Source organism: Metopolophium dirhodum, chromosome 9 (genome assembly GCF_019925205.1).
Source record: "Metopolophium dirhodum isolate CAU chromosome 9, ASM1992520v1, whole genome shotgun sequence".
NCBI lineage: Eukaryota > Metazoa > Arthropoda > Insecta > Hemiptera > Aphididae > Metopolophium > Metopolophium dirhodum.
Genome location: NC_083568.1, coordinates 5677433 through 5696366, shown reverse-complemented (window position 1 = coordinate 5696366; position 18934 = coordinate 5677433). Strand labels below are relative to the sequence as shown.

General features: G+C 35.3%; 1 protein-coding gene across 1 annotated transcript; it reads left to right on the top strand.

Moving 5' to 3' along the window:
- Window positions 1-14263: 14263 nt before the first annotated feature.
- On the top strand, window positions 14264-15822 carry LOC132952513 (E3 SUMO-protein ligase KIAA1586-like). The gene is made up of 2 exons (XM_061024819.1): window positions 14264-15074; window positions 15173-15822. The coding sequence occupies exons 1-2, from the start codon at window positions 14793-14795 to the stop codon at window positions 15602-15604; spliced, it is 714 nt and encodes a 237-aa protein (XP_060880802.1). The 5' UTR covers window positions 14264-14792; the 3' UTR covers window positions 15605-15822.
- The last annotated feature ends 3112 nt before the right edge of the window (window positions 15823-18934 follow it).

Sequence of the window (18934 nt, the reverse complement as noted above, 5' to 3'; positions counted from 1 at the left end):
GGTAAAAGTTACGCATACGTTTTGACGAGAAACGAACCGCTTTTGCGCCGTCGCCGGGAAAACATAATATATTATTATCAAAGATTTTCACTGCGCAGGACAATAATGTTATATTGGGTGCTATTGTTGTTGCGCGTTTTCCGAGCGAGGCACGCGAACGGTAAAAGTTACGCATACGTTTTGACGAGAAACGAGCCGCTTTTGCGCCGTCGCCGGGAAAACATAATATATTATTATCAAAGATTTTCACTGCGCAGGATTATAATGTAATATTGGGTGCTATTGTTTTTGCGCGTTTTCCGAGCGAGGCACGCGAACGGTAAAAGTTACGCATACGTTTTGACGAGAAACGAGCCGCTTTTGCGCCGTCGCCGGGAAAACATAATATATTATTATCAAAGATTTTCACTGCGCAGGACAATAATGTAATATTGGGTGCTATTATCGTTGCGCGTTTTCCGAGCGATGCGCATACGAACGGTAAAAAAGTACGTTTAGTATGTGACAGTCGAAGATTTTTAAGCAGTGCAATAAGTCTTTCCGGCTTGGGCCGGACGCAAGCCTGAGCCGCAGCGCTGTCTGCGGCCGGGTTATTGCTGCGGCGGGCATGCAGTGCGCCGCATGAGCGCAGACGCAGCGAGTCGCGGCAGTCGTATTTTCACCGCATCGGACTGCGCCCGGCTTGGCATTCGCTTCGAATAATACAAGACGAACGCTTTATACCTATATTATAATATAGCGTAATGCTTTAGGACTGTGTTACGTACCGATAACAAGACGCGTGTCTCCAGTGGCGCACGTACCAACAACAAGACACGTCTCCAGTGTCTCCAGTGGCACTCCTCCGCAGTTGTTATATTATTTCAGTAATTGGTTAGCTAAAAATCCCACACCGTCGTATAATGTTGTACAGTGGTTCTCAACCTCTTTGATACGACCACACCCCAATAATATTTTGGATCCACGAAACCGCTTGAAACGATCAATGAATTTTTTAAAAAGTAACCTATTGTATAAGCCCGTACAATAATATTGTATGCAAATCGAGAATGAGACTTTACAATATTATGTTATTGCGTCTTCCTAGTTTTTCCTAGTTTTTATGTCATCACTTCATAACGCCATAATGATTGAATGATGTAATATATTGTATGCTTTGAACACGCACAATATCATTATACGAACGAAGAATTTTCATGGTGACGCACATCGCGGTAATGTTGTTGACAACCACTGGTATATCGGTGGGTTTACTGCACCCACACTATAGTATTAAAAATTATTTTTCATATTTTTATACATATTCGATATTATATATAGGCACACTTTATGATAGGTCGCAGTCGTTTTGAAATCCACACGTACCTAATCAGACCGAATAGCTTTTGTATCGCACCCGTCCCCAGTGAGCACCGTAAAAGATCGATTTTTTACCGTTTGGCCACACAATGTATAATAGGTACGTGCATAATTTATATATTGTTTTGAATTGTCTCGTTTAATAATTTTCTTTCCGAGAAATTAATCGATTATTTCATAACTGAATTTAACAATTTACTCGTTGATATATATATTATATAGCTCTTTACACAAATTACTTAAGTACAAAAGACGTCGACGACCTAGTCAAATTGTTGTAATAATTTATTTAATGCCCCCTAATTAATTAAAATATGAAGTCATAAAATAATTATAATATTATGATGGTTTTTAAAAACAAGAACAAAAGTGTGCAAGACTATTTTTTACGTTTTAATTTTTTTTTCTGTTTATTTTCTCATTTAGTTAATAACAACATTTTAAAAATATAAGCACCAAAGTTATACATATTATATTATCAACTTGAATAGTTTTAAAAGCTGATTAATATTTATACCTTAATCAGTTAATTTATTTGTGAAAACACTGTAAAAAAATATATATATATATATATATTTTAAAAGTGCCTTGCCATTAGTTTAACGAGTTTATTTTTCAACAAATTCGTTAAGGTAATTTGATAATAATCAATTCAAATGTAATCTGCCTATATAATATTTTTATAATATTATATTATAAAACAAAAATTGGTTAATATGAATTCGACCATAATCAACTAAATGTATATATAGGCATCTACTTATTTAATGATACTTTACATTATATTATATGCACTTAGAAAACCAAATTACTTGGCAACAATATAATTATAAGTTAACAACGTCAATTTTATAACCCACTAATTACATTAGCACGCACACACTATTATTAAAGAAACATCTCAAAGTGAACTCAATTTGGAAACTTGTATATTATTATAATGATATAACGATCGGAATTTCGTATGATGTTATTTTAAAACAAAATTCAATGTCCATTAAACTAGAAGATCGGTTCTCCGGGATCACGAGATTGATGTGTCAAATTAATGCAAATATAGCAAATTGTCGGACTACATAATACTCTGAATGATATCGAACAAAGTAGCTTCTCGTTGTAAAAGGTGAACGTGAAACACCATAATAAAATGTATTTCTGCATACACACACACACACACACACCACACACACACATTCATCGTGATGGAAAACCATTCGCGGTTTGATTCATCTATAAGGTGGCTGCTGGTCGCAAACGAATAATAATTATCAACGCGGTAACTTAGCCCATTATATACACATATAATAATAATGTATAATATAATATATAATAATATTATATATATATATATATATATATATATATATAAGACATACACACTCGACGAGAGGTTATTTATTATATTAAGAATCCATTATAAAGCGACGGTGGAGATTAGTTATTTCGAGAGTTTATATTATTACTTAGGTATAATATATAATAATAATGTTATGCACACGCTGTGTACGGTCACGGGAATATTTAGATTAATTTTGGCGCCCAAAGCGGCAGAAATCTTGGCAAGGGTTAAGTTTCGCGGTACGTACGCCCAAGCAATATTGTATGTGTATATACTATATACGTTGACGAAAAGCAACCAATGCGCGCGCGAGTTCCACGCTATAGACTTGCAGCGCCGCTGCTGGTGTTGTTATTATTATTATTGTTATTATATCCGTTATTATACTCGTAACACACACACACACACACACACACACACACACACACACACACACACACACTATCAAATATAATATACGCGGTACACACACGCACGTATAAGAATAATATAATGTATAATACCGTCCATGGGAATCCATGCGCACATGTCTCGGACAAATTACTGCCGTTACGCAATTTACGGTCGAAACTGGCGTACAACAACAACTATTCGTTAATTAATAAGTTTTAAATCGTGTAAAACCTCCAAGGGATACACACACACACACACACACAACGACCGCCACTATATAGTTTCTACTACCGCGGATGTCTATGTATGTATATATTATTATAGTTGCAGAGCGGTGTCGTCTGCGAAGTTTGCCGGGGACAGGGGAAAAAAGTCTCGCGGGTCGCGTCCAAACTTGTTTCGCGCGCGTACACGTTAGGTTCCACATACCCCCCCACGTGTGCGTATAATGTAAATTTATATTATGTTGTTTGTATAGGTAGGTTGTAGGTAGGTACCTACCACGTATAACCACCACCACCACCACCACCGCCACGAGCGTCTAATTACGAAATATATCGTTGACACGGTCGTGCAGCAGTGCAGTTTGTTCGTCGCCGCGAACTTCAACCGAGCTCGCCGCCACCGGTTGTACTGCACGTCCTCCCGTAGATTTGATACGAAGACGGGGACTGCGCTTAGAGAGAAAGAGAGGAAGAGAGGTCTCGAGCCGTCATGATTGCAGAAAGAGAAAAATATATTATATACAACAGGTTATCATAGAATAAACGACACAATATTAATTACCTTAATTTTTCCGAATAAAAATAATCAATTTCATTTGAATATCAATATTTATCAACATTTGTTCAGACTGCGATAATCGAAAAGTGCTTGGAAGAATTGATATAATAACTTTTTCTTAATCCATGACAAACTTTAGTATCAGTCTGTCTCGCTCGTAAACCTTATAAACTATGGACAGCACACTCCACTCCGCCCTTCTTTCTATCAATGCTTGGCGATTATATAACTGAGAGAGAAAAAACATCAAGTAGTGAATCATGGAGGAAATACTACACTTTTTTTTCTTTCATTTTCTTCAAATCGGTAATCAGCACAGACCAAGAAAGCACTGTCTTGAACCGTGATAAGCTCATAGATAATATAAGGTCTTCCCCAAAAAAGCACACGGCCCCATATGGAACTGGTATAGGCATGTCCTATCCATTCTTATATTATCTATGGATAAACTCAATGTATAACGTTATCAATAAAATATAGCGATTTTATTGTAACTCAATTTTTTATTCGACAGTAGACACAGTGTCTGTATTTTATTACTTTGTTTCTTTTCTCGCTCACTCTATAGTCTTTATCTCCACTCTCTAAGCTCGGCTGTCTATTATGGTTTACAAGACGTCTATGGTTTCTCTGACCGAAAAGTTGATTTGCCTTTAGTTGGCGGGGGTGAGGAAAGCTCAGTCCATCTCTTTACACGTCAACGTTATGTCTCATACTGCATCGTTTACTCCCGCGTGATAGTGCGCAACCATAAAACCTAGTTCACAGCTTCTGCGTCTTGGCCATGTCGTTTCGTGTGGCTTTTATCGTCGTATATTATGAATTCTGATTGGCCGTTTAATGGTATCGCTCGGCAACCGTGACCAACCAGCAAATGTCCAATGTCGGGCAGAGCCAATAATCATCCGGACGTGACGCGACGGACAACCTAGCCTCGAACCCGTTGCAACAGGGTGACCATTCTGGGGGGGAGGGCTTATAATATATAAAATGTCGGCGGAAAATATTCTAGAAAGCCATTTAAAATTTGTCGTATATAGTGGAGAAGATAGAAAATGGTTTGAGCACTGTCTAGGCGGCAGAGGCGCATGATATAATATATGACATTATACCCTTATAATATTATATTAAATATTCATGGGGCTTGACGTTGGACGCATGTTCCTAATTTCTACACATATTATATATATATATGTGTGTGTGTGTCTTGTGTAACGTTTGTCCGGAAACGGTAATCGACGAAATTTGTATAATATCATTATAAATTGATAAACTTCGGCGGTGATACAAAGCGTTTTAAGAACTGCGTCGCCAAAGTTTGAAACGGTGTTTCGAATCATTATTATAATTTGATCGAGTATAGGGGCGACACAGTTATGCAATATAATAATTTGGCTCTACAGGTCTATTATGATATCATATTATTATACCGTCGGAAACACGCAGGCGTTTCGGTGTCCACGAAACCGACTGGAACAATATGTATAGTGAGAATGTAAAAAGTTCTAAAAAAGTTTTTCACCCGTCTAAAAGTATAAAACTATACGTCTTAATCATAGGCACGTGACTGAGGTGTACACAGGCACTACTACCGTCATTATCTACTCGTCGACCTTTACGATATGCGGAAAATAAAGTTTGTACGCTTCACCAACGGCCCATATATAATATTAGGTATTATTTATACACACATCAGACGCCTCCTGCGAAAAAATATATATAAAATTATATATATAATTTAAACGCTTCGAGATGCGAGCGTGTCGTCCGTCGTTATCAGGAGGTGTACTTACATTATTATTATTATATGGCGTGCTCGCGCGCGTGCGAATTATGATCTCGTCAAAAACGCATTTAAAACAATAAAAACTTTCCACCGAAATGAATGGCCCGGCGGCTAATACGTTCTGTCTTTTATCGTCGTCCGCGCGAGCGTTATAAATCTTTTTGACTCCGTTCGCAGGCTGCGTTCGTGCGTCGGCAGTGTATCGAGTTTCGGACCGACGGCGATATAATATAACATAAACTCTTCCCTAATTACGGTTACCGCGGGGAAAAAGTTGATAGATGAAAAAATATACACCCCGCAACTACTACTATACAGTGCCCGGTGCAAGCGACGACAATTAATCACGGAGATTTCGACGAAAATTAAAAAAAAAAAAAAAAAAAATTGCTCCCGATATATATATACGCTTATACCTAGGTATATAATACACCCACCGGCGTTTGTGTATTATAACGCGTTTCACTGTCAAATTCCGTTTCGCCGATCGACCGACAAAAGGTCGAACACGCCGTTTTAATTAATTTACTGGTATAATTTTTCAACTCGCCACGCACCGTCGGCGGAAAACTCTCAACATCCGAAATCCTTTTGATTACAGTCTCTGTCCTTTTTTCGAAACGTGACTTTGAAAAAAAAAAAAATAAAAAAATACTAGGTAGTAGGTAGGTATTGTATTTTTTGAAATTTATTACGAAAAGTAAAAAATTTAACTCACGTATTTTTTCCGCCGCCATTTATCAGCGCATTCTTTATACGCCTTTTAGCATTTAAACAACTTCGCGCGCAGATAATATAATAATAATATTATATAACACAATCTACTCGGGACAGTATAATATATTACACGAAATGTTATTTTCAGACCGCGAAGAACGCATAACTCATTATTAAGTCTTGTTTTCTAAAATGAGTATTATTCATAATTTAGCTACCAGTTTGGTTTCCGTACTTACGGCGTTTAATGAAGAAGACATATTTTTATATTTATCGTCGAGTTATATTATCTTTTTCATATTCTATGTAAGCCCGCAACGCCTATATTGTATGATAAAATAAAATACAATTATTGATCTCGCATATTATTATTATGATATTATATAGGTGTATATAATAATATATAGACTCTTAAGGTAAGAGTGAACCGTTGAACGTCAATAATTATAAAATATATCAATATATTACTATCTAAGCCACTGCGATGACGTAAACACGACCTGTAGAATAATTAATAGGCATAGATGGATAGATATTAATTAATCGTGCTACATTCATCAAAGAGTTGGATTTTCTTTGTAAAATGGATGTAATTATAAAGTAAGCGCATGCACCTAAAAATAAATGGGACATAAAATAAGATTGTCGTAGACTGAACCTAAGCTTGCTGACATACACTTTTATGTCATATTTTAATTTGAAACAGAAACCGTTTGATGTCGTATTACGCGCAATTTTTGCGGTTAAAAATTTTAAATTTAAAGTATAAAACGATTTTTTGATCTCACAATAACATTTAAATGACATTTTAGTCGATTTGAATTATATACATGTATATTATATAGATAACTGAATTTAAATTAAACTATATAAACACTAATCAATGAGTGTATACAATTATAGTGTATAAAATTTGTTTAGTTACCTATCATTCTAACCATGTAAGAAAAACAATTTAAATAACGAGGCTTGCGTACATAATCTTAGAATACATAATATGTTAATATGTTACAATAACTTTTGTCCGTAAACGTTTTAATCAAATTAGATAAACATAATATACTATATTATATTATCCTTGAATCGTGTATTAATTGCAATTTCAATTTATGGAATATTTATGTACAAATTATTAAAGATCAAATTTTAAAAAAAAAATATCAAAAGTTTCAAAAAACAAGTATTTGTTTAAATTAATATTATTGGTATATTATTTATGGGGCCGAGCAGGTTCTGTGAAATATCGTGCACAACCAGGGCCAGATTTACGCCTAGGCCCGTGAGGCCCGGGCCGAGGGTGGCATTTTTTGGGGGCGGCAGATTTTGTAAGATATTGAAAAAAATAAAGTATTATTGTTTATTAGAATTTGTGATTACTTGTTCTGTTTATAATATCACTACTGACCTAATATTTTTGTTTATATAGAAATAAATTTATTAGTAATTTTTTTTTAGTATTATTAAATAAATCAATACATTACAATTAAAACAAATCATTAATAGTAACATGCTAAAATTAAATTATCCGCTTGAGCGAATGCTTGTGGTGGTAATAAATGTATTACATTTTTGTTCTCCAGGTAGGGGTGGCACTTTTAAAAGGGCCCAGGGCGGCACCTGTTCTAAGTCCGGCACTGTGCAGTACAACGATTTATATACCATATGATATGATTATAGATAATGGTATTTAGTATAGGTCGTCCTATAGATTAAGCTCGTTGCGTTCGGTGACGAATAATCAAAAACGCATTAGAAACTGCAGTTGTCCATCATTACGATTCACGCTGGTAATGTAATATTTTATTCACAAATCGAGTCACCGTGTGATATTATAAATAATAATAATATATCGAAATGATTGCGGCAAATTACGATACGATGATATCGTTGCCATTAAATTATTATCATCCGACCATGCACAGTTGGGGATGAACGACGGGGAAATAATAAAGTGTATACAATGTCACACAGATGCGACTAATGTTACGACGTGGCGGTAAGTGGCTGTTAATAATATTGTATTATGTACGCCGGCCGCCGCGTTGTAGACTTGCAGCAGTATAATAGTAGTCGGTCGCACTGCAGTCGTATATTTCATCGGCGTAATTTAATAGAAATAATTTAATTAATTTACATTACGAGTTATTCATGAGGTCTGTATGAGAATATCATAGTCCACGTGGGCGCTTATCGTAATAATATACGAATTCGACTCGTTCGTTGTTTAATTCGACAATTTACGCAATGTATGCATACGGGAAGCAATACTGTACGATGGCGACATAAATATTATTATTGAACATTTATTACGGTGTGTGCACAGTGCACGCACACTGGGGTGATTTCAATTCAGAAAAATGTGTGTGTCCGGTGTCACACACGTTTTCCATAAATTTTTCATTATGATTTATTGCGTTCTAAATTTATTAATCGATCGATAGGTTCTGCAGCGGTACCGCTGCACGAATCGACAAGACGATCATCACGAATGAAAAACGCCTTTCGCGTCATCCACTTCACATAATATAACAAATCGAACTTGCTATACCTACACAAACTGCATTTGCGTTCGGGATTCGACGAAAATATTTCATCGATTATCAATTGTAACGATAGCATAGGTTTTTAATTCAAGTGGTGGTGCGAAAGTTAGGACAGAAACGGAGGAGGAGATATACCTCAAATCAAATGCGTATATACTATAGTTTATATATTTATAATTTTTTTTTATTACCTAGTTAAACAATATAATCTATGAAAAATATTATTGTTGTATTATAAGAGCACGGGCTTGATACAGAACAGAAGAACAGAAGAAGTCACACAGCGGGCGGTTGCACTTGATAAACATAATTAATGATTAAATTAAATATTTATCATTGGAATTCAGTGAAGAAAATCATATTTCCAAAACAAACAAAATGCATGGCTACAATTAAAAGTTTTATATATTGTAATGACTCGCACGGGCACGAAAGCTTAACAAGTACAAGTTTAACTAATTATGTATAGCAAACTACGTCGTCGTCGTTTTATCGATTTCCGTTTTTATTTCGAATATTAAGATGGTTTACCTATATAGGTACGCTTATTTTAAAATTGTATTTTTGAATAAACTTAAAATACACACAGTCAAGTTGTTGTTCATGACTTTGCGAGTTAAATTGGATAACAATTTTAAGCGCGGAGCAAATTCATTAATTATTCACAATTTCGTATATTAAATTTGGAATTTATGAATTACGTTTTTCGGCAATATTATCATTACCGTTGTAGAAATTAAGTGAATAAGAAAAGAACTCCACGAACAATTAACCGAGCTAATGTGCCTCCGGTAATTATGGTTTTCACGTGCTGGGTATCGTGCCCTATGAAATATGTCCGAGATAATTAAAAAAATATATAACAATCCTCCATTTGAACCACCCGCAGGGTATTTTAGACCTGAAATTGTTTTTTTCTTTTCACCGCCCCGCGCACTCGCTGAGGGTTGGATTAGGGTTCCGGTACCTCGGTCTTCGTATACTCGTTTCCGGTTCCGGTCTAATTTTGACGCCTATAACTCCCTCCGCCACGTCTACCGTTTTTGCACCACCGCCCGCCGGTTCGCGCCGGTCCCCCCCTCCCCCGCCCCCCCGACGTAGAAAAATTCCATATTTATCTTCATTACCGCCACTGGGGCCACTGCGTGTTAGGACGTTTTAAAATCCAAATGACTCGTGTCCGATACGTTCTCCGGAATCCGGTTCGCCCGCCACGACCGCTAAACGATATTTATTAGTCCTAATGGTATATTTATACGCGCATACCTCATAGTCGGGGCGCGCGTGAGTTATAATAATATACGCCCCACGTATACGAAATGCAGCCGAAAAGTCTTCTCTAGGGTGGTGCCGGTGCGTTTTTGTGCGGCGGGACAAATAATCGAATTTATAAAATAATGCCGCGTGCTTTTCCGGGGCTAAATTGAATTCGGAAAAATATAAAATGTATAAGATGCGCGGGACGACGGGGTAATCTTTTTTGGCCTTAGACGTGAGACATCAAAAAGGATTCACTCACACCGGTGCCCGACTTAATCTTTAATTATATGAGCTTTTCACTACCAGCCAAGCCGTAATATATATCTATATTCTATATAATACTATCGTCTCCGCCTTTCCTCGGTAATTACTGCAGAGCTTCGCAATGCATTGTGCCCTGCAACAGTCTTAATTGTTTCACATTTTCCGGTCTTCTGCCCGGCTGCAACGTTCGCCGAACTCGGCAAAGTGTCGTCCTGGAATCCCCTGCACGTCTATAAGACGGACATTTTCTTTCTTATTTTCCCATAACAATACAGCAAATCCTACGTAAAACTATTAGAGCGAGTTCGGTCTCTTCATGATACTTACACAGCTAACCGTCGTACGCAATTATTCTAGCAGCCGTTCTTTGAAACTATTTTAATTAATTTAAATCAAATATTAAACTATATTGGTGGACATTTAGTTTTCAATGATAAATTCTTACTCAATATTGTATACTTGGTCAACTATTGGACTAGGTATTTATTATTTTTAATTAAGTCTATATTTGAATCCGTTCAGTTAAAATAAACAACAAATAAATAATGGCATTGTTTTTCAAATACAAAATTATATATTGTTTCTATTATTTGAAACATTTAAAACAATATTGATTATGCTCGACAAGCACACAATGAAGAGGACAAAATATATATTTAGTGATCATAATATTATTAAATACAGTTGAGACGTCAAAAGTAGAATAGTGTCTTATAGATATTAATTTATGGAAACCATTTTGTGGCATTTTCATTATACTAAAGTTATTATTATCTAGGTTTATCGAGAAAACTAAATATTCAAAAGTTTACTTCATTGGTTGTGAGTAAGTACATATTTTATATAATACGTGACTATGTACTAACTATCATTACAAATCGAAAAATTATAATTTATTATCAAGATGATTTTTTTGTATCGCGTTCGAACGAAATTCTAGTGGTAATATGAAACTACTAAAATTGCAATTTCAGCTGACTCGAATAAAATTGCAATGACAAGTGAGAAAAACGATCGATTATCGTTTGGTTTGTCGGGTACGCTATTGCTATTTGTATATATTATTATGGAATAAAAGCTCTAAAATATTTTTTAAATAATAATTGATGATAAAAATTGTTACTGAAAACGTATTTGAACACTGCAGTGAGTGTTCCGTATCAAATATAGCAGTATACATGAAAAAAAAAAATACAAATTTCTACGATTTCAAATTTTTATAGTTATATCGTTATGTATGGGTTGTGAAGAGTTCTTAGAACTGTTCAATGCAAATTGAAAAAAAATATTAACAGTTCTCGAAACGTTTATGAATCGTACCCCTTCTACAATATTGTGATTGTGTACGAAAACAATGCGTCGTATATATATATATTTTGTGATTGTTTTTTCTTCATAAGACGTCGAACGCGACAAATATCGTATTATTCAATACGCCGCCGCCGTCGTCGTCCTTTTTCCAAACAGCAATCGACGGGCGCAGTCGGTTTGTCAAGCTATTCGAACATAATATATAATAATAAAATTATAAAATACAATTTGCATCGACGATAATAATCGACTCGGACGGGTATGCGCATTTTAATTGTCCATACATGTGTCAGCTATAATATTGTGTACACAGTGTATTATATGCGAAGTATATTATATACGTTGAATTAGCTTTTAACGTCAGTGCGACTATATACAATAATAATATATACATCTGTAAGTACCTATATAACGCTGCGCGCTGAAATAACGATGCGATCGATAGTAAAGTCAAAGAAAACGTCGGACACTCGATAATGTAATATAAATTGTATACAGGCAGTTGTAGCTGCGGTACCCGGTATATAGGTATACCGATTATATACCCGACCACAATATTGTTATGTACCTATGGGTATCATGGCGTCCGGCAAGCCGTTTAGCGATTTGACATCGTTTTAAGCGCCAACCGAGAAGACTCGGGCGATACCTAATTATTATATTGTATGTCTTTTAATGTTCGGAAGACGAGGCCAAAAAAACGTTTGTTCGATCGAATCACGAGCGTCACTAGAGTCCAAATTCTGGGGTATCAAAAAGAAAAAAAATTATCTACAGCAAATTTGCGTTGCGTTTATTTTTGGACGGTGGAAAAAATATTTTTTATAGGTTTAATCGTTGTTTTGTATAGTAAAAATGCATATGTATATTTAAAATTTTAACTGAACTTTATATTATCATCGTAACTGTTATATTATTGTTTAAAAACAAATGAGCACTGAGAAAAAACATTAATATAGTATCAAATGTATGAGTATACTCAAATATTTATGTTAAACGAATTCGGCGTTTGTTGTCAGCACGAAATTCGTCGATAACTGCATTTGTATTTTATCTTTTCTTCGTCTTTGACTGTTTTTGGGGTAGAAAAGATAACCCCCGATATCCCGCGATACCTCATGCGTTCTATAGACTACTATATATTATAATAATACATGATACTATATAATATAAGACATTATTGTGCAATACATAATAATATATGATATACATATAATAGGTTCCTCGTCGCGGTGTAATAAAATTAACAACAATAACACCGTAAAATCGTGCGCGATTATAATATTATATATATATATATATATATATATACGTTCCCGGTATAGGTTTACTCGAAATAACAAACAATTTTGTGTAACTGCAGTCGCCTCGGGCGACGACGCGAAACCGAGTAAATATCGTTTAAAATCATAATATTTCCCCGCGACTCATACCCTGCAGTGTGTTATATGTGTCTTATGCATATAGGTACGTATGGTATACACATTACGAGTATACAGCACACGGGACGTATCATATTGTAATGTGTGCAATGTGTAAACAATATTATGCCGGCAAAAGTCGACGTTTAAGTTTTGGCGCCGCCACGGGGTCCATAAATCACACGCATTTCATTATTGTAATATTATATTATTATTATTGTATCGTACGGATATCGTATTATTATTCGTATATGATATTATGCGTCGTTGTATATATACTACTGGGCGGACGCGGTTCGGGGAACGACGTTGTCTCTCATATTATGAGGCCGATCCAACGGAAACGTTTTGATCGAGAGAGAGAGGGCGAGAAAAAGAGTTCAACAACTATAGCGAGGATTTTCGAAATCCAGTAACCGTTTGAATAATAATTTATCACGTTAAATCGGTTTTCCGCGTACGCGCATATGATTTATAGTCGGTTTTACACCTAAATAGGAATCACATTTTACTGTATATATATAGGATATAATGTATATGTAGCAGCCACGTCGGTGGCGCGCATAGTGCGCCGATATTATATTATATATATAGCGTGCTTATATTATATTGACTTTATCATATACGTATATGTACTACCTATATATGTATAAGTATATATTATATATCACGCAGAAGCGTTTTACGGTAAATCACCAAAGTATAGGCATTATAATAATAATAATAATATTCAGTGGAACCTCGATAGGCAAGTCGAAATTCGAGGGAAATTACATTTTTTCCACTTGTCAAGGTTTTCGACTCATCGGAGTTCCGCTGTACTTATATATTGTAATGATAAGGAGGTGATATTATACACTTGAATGTAGATCAGCCCGTGGGTTAATGTGACTGGATATCTTAAAATATCCTGCAAAATATGTAATATGCCAGTGGCGTATCTAGGAGGGGGGGGGATATACAATTTTTAATAGACATTCAATATGCACATATATTCAGAGGTGTTCCCATAGGGTATACTACATATACGCCGTATACTCTCAAGATATTTTGTGAAAACTATGGGTATACTGCGTATACTCTCAAATTATATACAAAAGTAAAAAAAAAACTGGTTTTGGTTACTCAGAAAATGCTAGACAACTGGATTGCTTTTGCCAGTGACGGAGCAAGTGTAATGACGGGTAAGAAAGCTGGAGTTGCTACTAAACTACGCGAAAAAATTCCGAATCTATTTACCTGGCATTGTTTATGTCATCGCCTCGAACTCTCAGTACATGACGTAATAAAAGATTGTACTGGAGTCTCTCGTTTCCAAAGTCTAATGGACAAACTCTACGCTTACTATCATCAAAGTCCTAAAAATTCAATGGGTTTAGATAAATCTTGTGTTGAAGTAGGCATTGAAATGAAAAAAATAGGTCGTGTTTTGAATGTACGCTGGTCTGCAAGCAGTTTTCGAACTATAAAAGCCATATGGAATAATTATCCGGGAATATATTTACATGTTAGTAAAACACATGATGCGACATCAAACGGCATAAAAAAAAAAATTAGAATCCTCTTCTTTTTTGGAGGAACTTGGACTTTTTTACGATGTTCTTTCTGAGCTTGCAATGTTATCTTGTATATTACAGTCCAGAAAAACAACTCTAATGCGTGCCCAGTCGGAGATAAATAGAACGATTAGAATTTTAGAAAGTCTGAAAGCTGAACCTGGGGAAAAAGAAAAGGAAATTATAGAAGCTATTCAGAAAGGAATTAACAAAGGTGTCAATATTACAATGACAAAATCAGGAGGGATTAACAGGTTACAATTTTTGCAAAATTTAGTAGACAGAATGCGTCAACGCTTATTTGATGACTCAAAAAATAAAACAATGCTAGAAGACATTCAGGTAAAGAAAAAAACTATTATTTTGATAATTTATTTCAATATTTTGATTATTTAAACAGAATAAATGAATATTTTAATAAATCGTCTTTTATTTTATAGGTAATTGATGAAGTGTTCAAAGTAGCAACTAATGATGCAAAGGGAGAAGATGAAGTTAAAAGAGTATCACGGACATTAGGTTTTTCTGAATTTGAAAGTGTAGTTGACTTCCGTTCAAGAAATGTTTTTTCTAGTTTCATGAAAGCATTAAATATACTCCCAACTTCAACAGCTGATTGTGAACGAGGGTTTTCCGATATGAATTTGACAATAACTGATTTAAGGACTAGATTAAACATTGAAAATGTGTCAGATTTGATGTTCATCTCTATCAATGGCCCTTCAGTTGCAGATTTTAATCCTAGACCTTATATTAAAATTTGGTTAAGAGATCACCGTTCTGCCGTTTCCACTCCTAGAGGTAAAGAAAGAAAAGAAATAGACGACGAAAATAAGATGCAGAAATTATTTTTTAACAATTTATTTAATTAAATTTTTTAGTATTTGTATATTTTCATATTTTATTGACTTATAAAGGTAATTTCAAGCTTTTTTTAAAAGTTTGATTTTTTTTTCATATTTTTAACACATCCTTTATAATTATAGACCACAGTAAAAATATTTGTATATTATTAAATATTCATGTTTATTACTAAATCATGGATCTTCACCTCGACTAGTCTTAGTATACTCTCAAAAAAAATATTGGGAACACCTCTGCATATATTATATGATTATTATTATTATTACTATACATGTTGTATTGTGTACACAATTTGGTCTCCGGGGGTGAGGATATGAACTCCATACCCCCCCCCTCCCGTAGATACGCCACTGTAATATGCTTGTAGCTTACACATTCAAAAACTACTCGATTAACGAAAATCTCAGAGATTGTTTTTTACAGATATCAGAAAATTTTAGAGAGTGAGGAGTTGAAATAGTGCAGCTGAATCCAATTTTCGATTCGCGATCCACCGTCTGGGTCTAATTATTTCACAAAGCTATACATAGGTACCTACCTATACACTGACTCCGATTTGATCGTGAACCGATGGGACTACACACTAAAACCGAGTTTCGCTCGAACCGAAATACACCCTTGCTCGCACGCGGGTGAAGTCTGGTTATTCGGCTATTATAGGTACCTAAAAGGTATTATACAACATTATATATTGTGGCGTATACCTAGTCGATGTGAAGCTTCGTTATAACAATATAATACTATAGCGTAAGGCGCGTACAACAGTACAGTTATATAATATGAGCGTAGAACTGCGCGAGCGGGACACACAGTCGGCCTTTGAAGTCTAAATGTCGTATATATAATTGATTTTTACTGCAAGTCTAGCGCTCGTTTCTATTATAATATTGAAAGGGGGTGAGCGCGAGTGGTTTGCGCAAACTTTTCCGCCGGTATCGCGCGCGCGGCCTGCAGCAGGACTTTTCCGAGTCCACGGGGAAAACTTTCACACGCACGACGAACGATAATAATATAATATAATGTACGCGTGAAAATGTACATAATATCGCACACGACTGTGCCTTGCGTACCTACCCGTATATTATGTGCCGTGTGAACAGGTCTCGTCTATCACGCGCGAGAGATCAAGCGAAGAATTTTGAAATTTTCAATTTTTTTTTCGACTTCGAGAACACAAACCCTGGCGAATGATCATACAACAGCATACTGTTTTTCGACGATTTTTTTTATTAAAAAAATCAAAAAAATCTGACGCTGGTAAAAATATTCTCGGTTGTATAGCGATAAAAGAACCACCCTCTACTGCAGCAAGACGATTAGAGCTGAACATTTCACTGTCTCGAAAAATATTAACGTGTTAGCATTTTTTTTTCTTTTGCATCCTTCAAGCATTGAATAGTCGTTAGAACACGACGTTTTTGATTAAAATTAGCGTTATCGTTTTTTAAATTTTTTTTTCTATTTTGAATACCGTTCGTCATAGTTTAGTACATCATTTTCGAATTTGATTTTCAAAGCACAGACTATTTTTCAGAGCATTTTTATATTATGTGCATTTCACATTGAATTTTTCAGAACAATATTCTGCTTACACGAGTATGATAATATTATTAAAAACGTATTCGATCATTCAAAAGCGTGTGAAAAAACTTATAAAATATTTTAACGATAAAATATTATATTATAGTGCGATGGAAAATTGTAGAAACGATAATTATAGGTAAAAACTTACTCTGTATTTACGGTAGAATATAAAAACCACGTATTTTGCCTATTGTACAATAAAACGCGTTCATAAGACCGGCGCCGGAACGAACGGCTTCAACGCCAGCCGAATATTAGTTGTATGTTATTATTATTATACAAGTACCTAGGTATATAGCGTCTCTATCGTGGCGCTCGACAAAGGGTCGTCGAGCCTTGTAATAGCGGCGTGTTAGTGTGTATATATATATGCTCACTACATTGGTCGCAATGCAATTATCGGCGAGACAAATCTGTCGGTGTTTTCCGCGGGGCCACTCTGGAAATCGATAAACGACCCGGAAAAGTGTGTGTGCACCTATATATATATACCGCACCTACGGCCCGTGCAGAAACGTTATCGACACCGAATATTGTTGACTCCGTACATAATATAATTAATATAAAAGTAATAATTATAATACATATTTGTTCGTTATTATTTATACGCCTCAACTGCTAAGGTCATTGCGGGCGTTTCTGAATAAACATTACGACAATTAAAGTTTTATAGAAAATATTTCAAATATGATACAAGCGAACGGTTTAAATTATATTGTAATAATTACGTATTATGTTGTGATAAATGTGTGTGCATTGTGTTATATTCTGTGGTTCGTCTCTATACAATCGAGCAGCTGAAGGAGAATCGATGTCATCACTGGGTTGGCGGCTATATAATATTTCACATGGCTTGTCTTCCGTCCGTCTCGTGGAGTCCTTCGTCAGGAGGCATTCGGTTAGATGGTGCGTTTAACTTCTATAGCAGTGGTGGTACACGAGGTACACTTGCGTTGTTCTGAATTTGTGTTCGTGAGGCGTTCGAGAGTGTACAATTTTTAATCTGTTATTGTTGTTGTCTGCGAGCTGGGAGTGTGATGCGTCGTGTTCCTACGGGAGGGTTGTCGATTTTATTTCTCTCAGTTTATTGGATTCTTGTACATAATATTATTCTTATCGCCATCATCGTGGTCGAAGCACCGTGTGGTTTGGTATCTAAGACACGTCGCGAAACGCATTTCGTGTGCGAGGACGGTTTCTATAAACTATAATAATCATCACGATCGTTATTCGTCTGGATCCGTCCGGACGTTAAACACTTCGGTTAGGTTTGTTTTTATTATTTCAACTCGACGAGTGAATTTTAAAACGAAATTAACGCAAACGATAAACTCACTGTCATAAATACTGCGGTTAATCCCGAGATTATTTTGTCGGGTGTTAATACAAACGTTAATATATAAAGCTTATAGTTTAAGAACTGAATAATAGGTTTTATCGGGAATTATCGTTAATTCTTCTAATGTATACCTATATATATATATAGGCACACCTCCTGATGATATTAATAATAATTATTAACATATTCAGTAAAAAGATGTGAAAATCGTGTTAAACTTAAATTCGTTTATAATTATATTTCAGTTTTAAAAGTTTTGAAATGAAGACGTGCAGAAAAAACGCGACAAAAACTTCACGGACCGACAGCTGCAGTAGGTACACGTTATTATTACCTCCCAGAGGTAGGTACTTCTATAAAACTTATTTTTTACTCGTCATGTTCGTGTGCAAGCTGTATAATATTATACGTAATA

Coding starts and splice junctions, on each gene's coding strand:
- LOC132952513 (XM_061024819.1), top strand. CDS start 14,793: ATGTTATCTTGTATATTACAGTCCAGAAAAACAACTCTAATGCGTGCC. Junction 15,075..15,172: donor CAATGCTAGAAGACATTCAG/GTAAAGAAAAAA, acceptor TTTATTTTATAG/GTAATTGATGAAGTGTTCAA.